Here is a 12,739-nt window from a genome sequence, read left to right on the forward strand (position 1 = left end):
TACATTTATTTATCTGCTTTATGTCTCGAGAATATAATTTTTTTAGGTGACTCGCAAACCCTTCAAACACAAAAATAAACATTTTTTACAGTTATATCAACAACAAAAATGGATAACCAAGAAAAGCACAAAATTTCAGCAAACAAGAGCTTAAATTAATGGTGGAGGAAATAGCAGCCAGGAAAAGGTTGCTGTTGGGGAGACTCGATAACTGTGGAGTCACTGCAGAGACCAAAAAGAGAGGATGGGTGAGAGTGGCCGAGTCTGTCTCTCCCGTCGGGGGTATGGCAAGGGACGGTGATGTTGTAAAAAAAAAAGTGTGTGGTGGGGGGGGGGGTAATCGACCATTCATGTGGACCAGCTGGAATGAAGGAGACACAGTGGTAGAGGGACTGCGTGACCGGTAAGTTAGCTAGTTAAGTTAGCCAAGTTCTTCTTTACAAATTGACGAGCTAACACTAGCTATTTAACACTTCTAGAATATTGTAATATATTGTTAATTACTAGCTAGCTAGATAATGCGCGTTTAATTCGTTTTCTTGCTGTATTTAAATGTTCGGAAGCAGACTGTCTGTGGCAGTGGCGCAAGAAAACGTTCACGGTTACAAAAATATCCAGTTGTCACAAGACAAGGGTTTAGCTGTGCTAAAGTTAAGTAGTTTTCCACAAGAAATCTTAAAACAATATTTTCAAGAATCCCATTTCCTCTTAACTTTTTACTTAGGAGAAACACAGGAAAAAAACTTAAGAACATTTCCAATAACTTTATTGAGGAACAGCAACTTTGCTTAAAACTTCTAATATATCCCATTTAGCAGACGCTTTTGTCCAAAGCGACTTACAAGTCGGCTGGGGCCACTACTTTTACATATGGGTGGCCCCAGCGGAGGCGCCATGCTCTACCGACTGAGCCACACAGTTCGGTGTTCAGCTAACGTAGGCAAATGTGATTAGCATGAGGTTGTAAGTAACAAGAACATTTCCCAGGACATAGACAGTTTTTTAATCTAACTGCAGTGTCCAATTTACAGTAGCTATTACAGTGAAATAATACTATGCTATTGTTTGTGGAGAGTGCACAGTTATGAACTTGAAAATCTATTAATAAACCAATTAAGCACATTTGGGCAACATTTTGAACAGAAATGCAATGCTTCATTGGATCAGCCTAAAACTTTGCACAAACACTGTTGCCATCTAGTGGCCAAAATCTAAATAGCGCCTAGATTCCTAAGTCATATATTGGCCTTTCTCTTGCATTTCAAAGGTGTTAAATAAAAATGTTAAAAGGTGTATGTTTTTTTTCTTTGTATTATCTTTTACCAAATCTAATGTGTTATATTCTCCTACATTAATTTCACATTTCCACAAACTTCAAAGTGTTTTCTTTCAAATGGTATCAAGAAGATGCATATCCTTGCTTTAGGTCCTGAGCTACAGGCAGTTAGATTTGGGTATGTCATTTTAGGTGAAAATTCTTACATACGCTAGCCTATTAACCACGTTATGACTGACTTGTTAGTCCTTGCTAGTTTGATTGTATTGACATACCAATCCTTAAAGTTACATTAGTCCGTTTATGTCCAAAATATTGAGTTATTGAAACTGAAACAGTGCATCACGAATGGAGGCAGAAAACAATGAACCAGGCTAGCTGTGATTTACAACCTGATAGCAATATGTTTTGGACTCCAATAAATGTATTGGTGAATTATATTAATCATGCATTGAACTGCATCGATCTATTCTGCCAACAATGCGTTAGTGTATGTCATTGGAATGTTAAATCAAATATAACCTATTTTTAAACCTCTTATAAAGTTGTTTTATGCCTCCTTACTCGCACACGCCTTTTCAGTTCTGCCCACAACTTTTCTATAGGAGAGGACAACACTTTGTGATGGCCACTCCAATACCTTGACTGTGTTGTCCTTAAGCCCTTTTGCCACAACTTTGGAAGTTTGCTTGGGATCATTGTCCATTTGGAAGACCCATTTGCAACCAAGTTTTAACTTCCTGACTGATGTCTTGAGATGTTGCTTCACTATATCCACATAATTTTCCCTCATCATGATGCCATCTATTTGTGCAGTGCACCAGTCCCTCCTACAGCAAAGCACCTCCACAACATGATGCTGCCACCCCCGTGCTTCATGGTTGGGATGGTGATCTTTGGCTTGCAAGCCTCCCCCTTTTTCCTCCAAACATAACGATGGTCATTATGGCCAAACAGTTCCATTTTTGTTTCATCAGACCAGAGGACATTTCTCCAAAAAGTATGATCTCTTAAGCTCGTAAAACTGACTATCCTACCGATCCTTGACTTCGGCGATGTAATTTGTAAAATAGCCTCCAACACTCTACTCAGCAAATTGGATGCAGTCTATCACAGTGCCATCCGTTTTGTCACTAAAGCCCCATATACTACCCACCACTGCGACCTGTATGCTCTCGTTGGCTGGCCCTCGCTCCATATTTGTCGCCAAACCCACTGGCTCCAGGTCATCTATAAGTATTTGCTAGGTAAAGCCCCGCCTTATCTCAGCTCACTGGTCACCATAGCAGCACCCACCCGTGCTCCAGCAGGTATATTTCACTGGTCACCCCCAAAGCCAATTCCTCGTTTGGCCGCCTTTCCTTTCAGTTCTCTGCTGCAAATGACTGGAACGAATTGCAAAAATAAAATCACTGAAGCTGGAGACTCATATCTTCTTCACTAACTTTAAGCACCAGCTGTCAGACCAGCTCACAGATCACTGCACCTGTACATAGCCCATCTGTAAATAGCCCATCCAACTACCTCATCCCCATAGTGTTATTTTTTGTTGTTGTTGCTTCTTTGCACCCCAGTATCTCTACTTGCACATTCATCTTCTGCACATTCATCTTCTGCACACCTATCTTCTGCACACCTATCACTCCAGTGTTAAATTGGTAATTTGTAATTATTTTGCCACTATAGCCTATTTATTGCATTACCTCCCTTATTTTACCTCATTTGCACACACTGTACATACTTCTTTTGACTGTATGTTTGTTTATTCCATGTGTAAATCTGTGTTGTTGTTTGTGTTGCACTGCTTTGCTTTATCTTGGCCAGGTCGCAGTTGTAAATGAGAACTTGTTCTCAACTAGCCTACCTGGTTAAATAAAGGTTAAATTAAAAATTAAAAAAAGAGCGTGCAAAGCTGTCATCAAGGCAAAGGGTGGCTACTTTGAAGAATCGCAAATATAAAATATATTTGGATTTGTTTAACACTTTGTTGTTTACTACTTGATTCCATATATGTTATTTCATAGTTTTGATTTCTTCACTATTATTCTACACTGTAGAAAATGGTAAAAATAAAGAAAAACCCTTAAATGAGTAGTTGTGTCCAAACTTTTGACTGGTACTGTATATATTTGTACTTTTTTGACCAATCAAAAGTGGAGCGCCTCCTCTAATGGACGAGCCGCTACTGAGAGACACCATATGATAAACTACAGGGGACAGAATGCATGACAGTGAAACTGATGAGAACTCGCTCTACCTACCTGCCACTGGTGCTGCTGCTGGTGCTGCTGACGCTGCTGACAGAGTTGGAACTGGAGGAACGGCTGCGAGAGCCAGTGCCACTGTGGGAGCGCGGAGGCCAGGATGCTGGACTCGCGAACCTTTGTGGAGAGAGGTTACGTGAATGTGAATGTGAAGAGTGTGGAGACAGGCTGCGACTGTCGTGGTAAGATCGATCTCCATGTCGTCCCTGCTCTTCTTGGTACAGATCCCTGTGATCTATGCTGCCCAGTATAAAGGGTTCTCTGGCACGAGTATCATATTGAGGCTCTGGTGTATCAAAGTGGCTCGGGCTCCGGCTATGTGAACGATAATATCCCACACCAACCGATGAAGATCCTCCACTTCCTCCAGCCACAGTCCCAGCCCCACCACCTGTTCCACAGGCACTGACGCAAGTACCTACAACTCCTCCACCGACCCCTGCAGAGCCAGCCCCAACACCTCCACTGGCAGTGCCGGAGCCAGTGTTAAGCATTCTCTCCCTGGTATCTCTGTAATAGTCTGAGTCGTAGTGACGCTGCCGGTCAAAGCTACTGCCAGCACGCTCGTGATGTCCGTAGGCATTGTTATCATATGCTCGATCCCGACTTTCAGCAGTCCTGAGTGACAGGGAGAGGGATGGAAGGAGGAAAAGGAGAGAGTGAGTGAGAGAGAGAGAGAGAGTGAGAGAGTGAGAGAGTGAGAGAGAGAGAGAGAGAGAGAGAGAGAGAGAGAGAGAGAGAGAGAGAGAGAGAGAGAGAAACGTTATGCTTTTTGACACTAATTAGTAATCAACTAGTTGAGCTTTACAAGGTGGTAAATAAGTGTCAGGCTATCAAATAACTAAGACAGCAGTCAAGTTGAGTGTTCAAAGGGTGTTTCTGTTTATTTGAGACTTAAAATATACAGTAAACATATCAATTGATATCATACTTTACTTATTAGATATTTGTAAAAATTTCTCATTCATTCATATTGCTCATTATATTTTGCATAATTTGTCACTTTTATGCAGATACTTTCTGATTTCTATCTAAATTAAATTGAACAATTACTAACTAGGCATGGCGATTAATCTTTCACTTGTTTGTGATTTTTTTCCCCCTAGTATTTGACAAACATCCAAATCTTCGCAATTGGAAAATGTCATGAAAACTAGATAAAAGGAGTAGATATTTTGTACATGGAATTACATGTGCTCGACAGAAAAGCAGAATGAAAAGAAAACTAGTTTCTATATAATTCACATGACCCACACAATAGAGAGCACAACCGGATGTGGAAAAACAAAAGTCTGGAGACTTCAATGGATGCAGTGCTAAAACCTAACGTTATTAAAAAATATATTTGTCCTATTCTGGACAGCCGTACATTAATAGTGCAGGATCAGACAGATCAAAGATGATGGTTAGCTCCAGTTTATATTTTGCAACCCTAATAACAATACAACAAATATTATTGACGAGAAACTATTTCAAAGTATGGAATCCATTCTTAAATTGAACTGAGGAGCATTTCAGGCACTAGACAAGTAGTTGATAGTTCAATACTAATGTACTGAGCTCGCATGTTAGCTTGTCATTAGGGATGTCCAGGATTAGATTTTGATATTATGATAACCCTAAAATATCGCAATTACATGGTTTTCACTGTATTGTGCAATTAAGATCATAATGTTATTGCACAATTTGTTATGTTATCTTATAATTCAATTCACAGGGGTAGCTGCTAGCTAGAAAGATACCACACTTATTCATAATCAATTATGTAATCAGTACAATGCTGAAGTTTCTGAGGATTATCCTGCAAGATACTGCAACTTGCTATCTAGAAAGTAGAAAATCACCAGACCTCCTAACTGGTAGCTTGTCAAGGTGTGACAGCCTTCATCTATGTCAGAATGGCCTAAAACACCAATCGAAATATTTTAGGTACACTGAAATTGATTGATATCCTCTGCTCTGATAAATTAGTACAATTCTATTCATTAGTTATGTTCTTATAGCAGGTACACCACCACCTCAATAAGGAGGCAGTCGGGGTCCATAAAAAAATGCATGAGTTAGCGAAGTGGTGAATTATCAACAAATATTTAAAAATGGTGTGAATTAGGGCAGAGAAATAAAAAAGCCCAATTCATGCCTACTTAAAAATGGAACAGCTTACAATGTAGCAAACACACTTAGATGATTAATTCACTTTTTCATACGTATGAGATTAATCTGTGACTTATTGAAACGCAGTATAAAAGGGGCTGGCGGTGTAACTTCTGCTTTGCTTGAGTCTATCAATCTCAAAGAAACCAAAGTATAACTAATATACAATCTAATTGAAATTATAAACTGGGTGATTCGAGCCCTGAATGCTGATTCGTTGACAGTCGTGGTATATCAGACCGTACACCACGGGTATGACAAAATATTTATTTTTACTGCTCTAATTACGTTGGTAACCAGTTTATAATAGCAATAAGGCACCTCTGGGATTTGTGGTTTAGGGCCAATATACCTCGGCTAAGAACTGTATCCAGGCACTCCACGTTGTGTCGTGAAAAAGAACATCCCTTCGCCGTGGTATATTGTCCATAGACCACACCCCCTTGTGCCTGATACATAGCTAGCTGTAAAATGAAGCTTTACAATAACTTCATTTCCGAATAAAGTGATGAGTATGACTGAAGTCTAAATGATTGGTTAGTCACAATTAGAAAGTTTCAAAAACCTAATGTTACTTTAAGAAGAATGGCCAAAGGGGCATTTCCCGAGTTGCAAAATACAATATAGTACTGCCTGTTGTCAAACTGGTGAAGTTGATCTTCCTTCAAAACAAAATAGATTTTTAGGGTAATTAATTGACTTTTCAAAAATGTATTTATAAGAGACAGTTTGGATTGGAGTGTTTGCAAGTTGTTTTAGATACATTAAGTAGCTAAAAGCCTGGGAATCTAAAACATTGTATGAATGAGGTTTAGCTATTAATTAGCAAAATACATATGAAAACCATTCTGGGTGAAACAAAAACAGTCAACTTAAGTGGAAAAATCATTTATTTGCAATGAGCTATTACTTAACAATCGAGCCCACTAGCCTTTTTTTCTGTGAGCAAATGCATACATATTTATGTTTTCAGGTAGATTTGCATGGCTGCATGATGACATGCTGGACAATAGAGCTATATAGAGGACTCCTCTTTGTATCTGTGCCATTATACCATCTGTGATATCCTCAATGGTGCTGCACATGCAATCTTTATTTTGAAGTAGTATATTTTCTTCTTCGCAATTGGCTGATCCCTCCTGATGACATGTTTAGACATGACTCCAACAAGGTTACCATAAGGGATCAGTCAATGAATTTGTAAGTCCCACCCAGTTGACTAAATTAAAATGGTGGAAACCCTCAATGGCGCTGCCCATGCTAATACAGCCTTATGGTCACTAGATTGGTCACTATCATTCTCTATATGCCCCCACCCTAAGTTTCTGAGCAAATATTTGTATTTATTTAATATTGGACATAAAATACTTTAAAAACACCAGGAAATCAGCCCCAAGCGATTTAAATGTTGGAAATGTGTTCCCAATTATTCCCAAGCATAACAGAGAGTCTCATAATCATATACAAATGCAAGCAAGATTTAAAATTATTATGGTTTAGTCAAATATCATATTACATCTTTTTGGGCTTCTTGCGGTCAATTTGCAGTCTACAAATTATTTGAAATGATGTTCCGGCCCCCTGACCACCCACTCAACAATTCAATTGGCCCACAGCAAAATCTAGTTGATGATCCCTGCTCTATGGTTTGGATGCAAACTTTTGTGAACTCCTCCATGTAGATATTTGCAACTATGCTGTTTAGTCCAAATCTGGACAGAACCGCGTTAACTTATTTTGGGACTTTCTGAATATTTGAATCTCAAATGTGTGTACAATGCCAGTGTCTCCATTGTCCTGACACTCATGGAATTTGAATTATTCATGAATCGTCAAATAATTAAACCTATTAAGGCAGGATTTTTATCTATAATTGTTTGTTACCATCACATGCTGGTACTGTATACAGCGAATGGATTGCTAGCTAGCTACTGTTGTAGGTGCGTTGCTGTCAAGTGCATGCACTGCCCATAGCCATAAGGAATAACGGTTCTTTGGCACTGACATATTTAGCTACTTTGTGGCTGCCAGTATCATGTAAAAACTGTGAGGTTAATGTGAATAGGTCATGCTACCTACCAGATCAACAAAAAATTATAATAATCGCAGTTCTCTGATTTTACATGCAACATTGTAAATTGTGACAATTAGGGGTTGCTGAAGCCAATGGATAATTTGGCTTTGAGTATAAATTCTACATCAGGAATCTGTTCCTGGACTTATCCTGCTCTTGGGCTCAGAAGAAAAAAGGACTTGACCACAAGTTTCCAAGGTTAGGCTACTAACGATCATGTAGCAAGACCAAATGAGAGACTAGCTATCTAAACATTGGCACAAACCCTTTAGTGGTGGCAAATCTGACAGTAAAATGTAATATACAATAGCAATTCAAATTGGGTTGAATATAATCCGATTTTGATTAACTGATACAACTATTAAATATGACGTAATTGTTCATGGTTTAAAAAGCATTCAGAGGAGGTGCATGATTCCTTCTCTGTTTACCATGATCTGGCCTGCATCTACATTTTTCACTTTAATGTGAAAAATGCCTCAGCAAAGTGGTACTATTGACTAGGGAGAGCAGGGATTAGCAGCTGGGAAGTGGGCAGGGTAGGTTCAAGGTGAGGGGAGACAGCAGGTAAAAAGTAAAGAGTCTGCAAATAACAACAAGCAGTTAAACCGTATGTTTAACAGCTACTTCTGTTAGTGAAAAATATGGAGAGAGACAGGGGTTCAAACTAGGGGTTAGAGAGAACAGCTAAAATACACAGGGCAGGATATACCAACCTTTTGAGACAGCAGTAACCCGACCTACAATTCCAAATACAATCTAGGGAGACAGAACTTTGTGAGCAAAAAAAGGAAAAACCAATAGGGTGGGCATAAAAATGTATCAAAAACATTCTGGTAGGTTATTGTTCAAACAAAAGTCTTCGCAGCCAAGATAATAAATTATTCCAAGCAGATGTTTGCAGTGCTAATTCCAAAAAGAGTCCATGTAAAAATATATCCACAGAGAAAAGCACACAGTATAGGGAGGTTTATGTTCAAAATAGTAATCCTCATCAGTATGGCAGGAATCCTCACTTGCTTTGATCAGATAAATCCAAAAATCAAATCCAATTGTAACAAGATTTTGATGTGGTGGAAAATAGTCATAGGACTAAACTATCCTTTCAAAAATGGTTACATAAAACATAACTGATAAAAAATAAAAATCATGGAAAATTAGGCTACAGAGTCCAGTCAAATCAAGAAATTATATCCAATTGTCCAGCTTCTGTAAACAGTGCTCTATTGATACCCCATGAGCAATGAGTCTGGAACATCATGGCACACGATTTTATGGAAAAGTCTTTCATCTTCATCTTTAATAGTCTGCCACATTCTGTGTGCAAAATTGAGCAATAGTCCAACTAGATCCATTGAAGCAAAAATGATCTGACCGTAACACAGTTTACCTGTCAGAAATAATCCAGTTCACCCAATGATTCTCCCGAACATGTACAGTTCCCTTAAAGGCAGTAGGTTTATTCTTTGGGAAGAAGTTGACAGGATGATGTGTGTTCTGATTCTGGGAATAATTGTATCCAAGGATGGACAGATGTAGTTCCACATTCAGGAGGCAGGTAATCCAATGCCAGAAGACAGGTAGCCCCATATTTCCATGTAATTGTATTGATTTGTATGATCCAAAAATAGTCCAAACCTCTAATAAATTATGTTTAATGCTTCCCCCTACATCCAATGGACAGTCTCACTCTTTCAAGAGCAAAAATATAAAAAATAAAATAATTTGAACCACCAACAAAATTAACTTTTCAAAAAAAGTGTTTGTAATTTGCTCAACATTTCTGTAATTTCTCTACAAAGTTGATCAACAGTAGAGGTCTCCCAGCATTTAATTCTTAAAACCTGAAACAAAACATAATCCCACACAAAACCGGAAAACCCACAACTTTATTGAATGATAGAATATCCTTTTGTGATTGGCCAGTTTTAATCCAACGGGAATACATATCCGGTTTAGGTTATCCACATGACTCCGGACCACAAGGGAAGTGATGCATTTGAAAACACCACTGGAATGGGTGCAGAATGATCGAGAACCCAATTTCTACTAATCCAAAAACAAATGAATGCGTCTTTAATATGCAAATATGTATTCTTGGTTGAATTGTTATACAAAAATGACCCATTAATCCACCAAGGAGGGCATGGTACTCCAGATCAGGGTGATTCCAGGGAAGGCCGCTGGAACAAACTCTCTCCAGCATCCATTAATCCCGGGAGATTTACGATATCCAATATGCCCCATACTCTCTGCAAATGGGATATCCACCTCACAGGAATGTTTAAGTTTACAAAGATAATCCTCAACAGCAAATACGCTATTTACTACACACATAGAAATACAATTGTGTGCATGATATACATACATGCTCATTTACAGTTTATCTTGGTGTCTACCATATCAATCCATGAGCGATGGTGACGCTCTGAGGACTTTGGAAGGGATGCCTACAGATTTATTCCTGCGTATGAACTTATTTTATTTCCCCCCCATTCTCCTCTTTAACCCCCAAACAAGTAAATTAATAGATTGTGGAATATGCTTGGAGGTAAGGCGTTACAAGAAACCAAGTTCCCCCTGCGTTCAGAGAAACTTTGTCCACTTACCCGTCTAGTCTGCGTTCATAGCGTCCCTCTCTGCTGTGGAGCAATGCAGGGGGCACATACACCAGGTCCCCTGCCACCCTTGTGAACCCTGAAACATCCCGCCCACGAGAGCCTAAGGACAGGCTATTGTCCAGCCCTCTCACGGCACTAGGGATTGTGCCTGGCTCATTGTAATCAGTGCGCAAGTCTCTATCCCCCATCTTGTTGATAGAATTATGAGCCTTCTGGGCACTTTTAATGTCCACAAAATCAACAAAGGCTGCAACTCCACCTTCTGACCCCCGCTTTGGAAGGACCTTGACACTCTCCACACGTCCATATCTATGGAGGAAAGGGGGAATTATAAGGAAAAGAGATCAGCAACAAATAATTAATTGATTTAAGGTGTATGCCATATTTCATTGGAAATGGAAACAAGTCAATGTGTAAAGGAGCCTACTGTTCACCATATATGTGTTTTATAATATTGAAATGGAAGGGAAAACCTAGTCAGTTGCACAACTGAAAGATCTCGCTCTCTCTCATCCCTTTGTGACACATTATTCGTTATTTTTCATAATGCATTGTTGGTTAAGCAGATAGCACTATACATACATTTTTCAATAGAGGATGTATTCTAGTTATGAGAAAAGTTCATCCTTCTAGCTATTCAAAGATGGAACTCTGATGAGGTCTGCACAATGCAGCATAACTACACGTGACATTTCCTGGTTTCCTCTTGCTTGTGGGTGCAATACGTTTTATGCAATATGGCATTCCAAAAAGGCTTAAGAGAAATACAGGAAAAAAGTGATGATTTCAATCGTTACCTTGAATGTATGTAGCCTAAAATTAAAATGGTTTACTGCCTGAAAATGTATCTTTTTATAGCCTATGGCGTTTATAAACCAACTGGAGAAAGAAAATTGTGTTTGGGGTTATTTGCCAGTCTTGGAGAGCTTAGCTCCATGCAACACTTTTTCTATTCAATGAAAACTAGAGCATAAATCTGTTTCTGCTTATTTTCCGAAAGACACCCTGAGAATGCCCATAAGTGTAGTCTCTCTGTCATGCCAGTTCCCACATTGAATACCCTCCGACGCCATTTTAGAAAACCGTTCACACTGCTTCCTCATTCTGCCGTCCCCCATCTTCAAGGACTCCAATCACAAATTTAGCTGTAATGCACCTGCATACGCTGGCTGTTTCTTGTTACAAAAGCTTTAACTAAAGACTGCTTGAAGAACAGTAAGTAGACTACCCCGAAATGTGTTTTCCACGCGCACTCATTCCCCTCAACAAAATGCTCCATCCTCAAAAGTCAAAACAATATGTATGTGATCAATTGTCCAAAACGTTTGTCTTATTATACGTGTTATAGCCTAAGCATATTACATTTTTATGACGTAACCAATGCATTAAAATCATAAGCATGACATAAATGCCCCGCAAGATTTGAAAAACAGTTATGCTATCATAAGCCATGCATCTGACAATACCATCAAAGGCTAAGGATTACATTAAAGGAAAGTATGCCTAAATAAACGTCCGTTTTGGCCATTTCGGGCTGTATTTTGTATTTTGATACTCTTGAAGTCATAATGATCTGATGAATATTGTCTACATACACTGCATAGCAAACAATGCGCTTGAAATCGTAGCAGAAATACATACGCCATTTAGCCTACAACACAGGATAGAGCCATAATGTTACATGAATGTAGCACTTCAGCTAACGTAAAGAAATAATATGGATGTCACATCTTTTAATTAGGCTACTCCTCGTGCCTAGATCGAAAGATAGGCAGGCTGTTTTTTCCTTGGCGGCCAGTATGGAGCTAGAGAGTGCACACAGCGTCGAAACAAGAACCAAATGTATTCAGATGTTGGGAAATGTTTAATGCACAAAAACGATAGCCTTTGCCGTCAAATCTGATTTGACATACTGATAACAATGTGAAGTAATAGTAATGGAACAATGTGGCAAAAATGTTGCCCTTTACATTTCAGTAGTGAAAAATAATTATTATCAACAATAGCCTACCGTTTTTATATAAAGTTTTTTTTTAAGTAAAAAAAATGCTATATCAACATGTAGTCTACAATCGAGAATATGATCCGTGCCATATATAGCCGTGTTTCTTATATGTTGGCAGTTTCATTAGGGCTTATAATCATCATATGGTCGTTTGTTTACACAACCTATGAATGCAACCAATGTAAAGGAAGGAAATCTTAGTGACATTGTAGGATATCACTGTAATCTATACCAAATGGTATGTTAATCAACTGAATAACAACTAATAGCAACATTCCATTAACATTTCAGTTTATTTTGATAGTCAACTGGTATAGCCACTGACATTTAATGACATTAGGCTAA

General features: G+C 38.7%; 1 protein-coding gene across 1 annotated transcript in view; it reads right to left on the reverse strand.

The window, feature by feature from the left end:
* The window catches only part of LOC135504334 (msx2-interacting protein-like), a 32,481-nt gene that overhangs the window by 18,716 nt on the left and 1,026 nt on the right, over positions 1-12,739 (reverse strand). The window contains 2 exon segments of the mRNA XM_064922805.1: positions 3,538-4,158; positions 10,378-10,698. Of these exon segments, the coding sequence (XP_064778877.1) occupies positions 3,538-4,158; positions 10,378-10,698 (942 nt within the window).

Source organism: Oncorhynchus masou, chromosome 18 (assembly GCF_036934945.1).
Source record: "Oncorhynchus masou masou isolate Uvic2021 chromosome 18, UVic_Omas_1.1, whole genome shotgun sequence".
NCBI classification, from domain to species: Eukaryota; Metazoa; Chordata; class Actinopteri; order Salmoniformes; family Salmonidae; genus Oncorhynchus; species Oncorhynchus masou.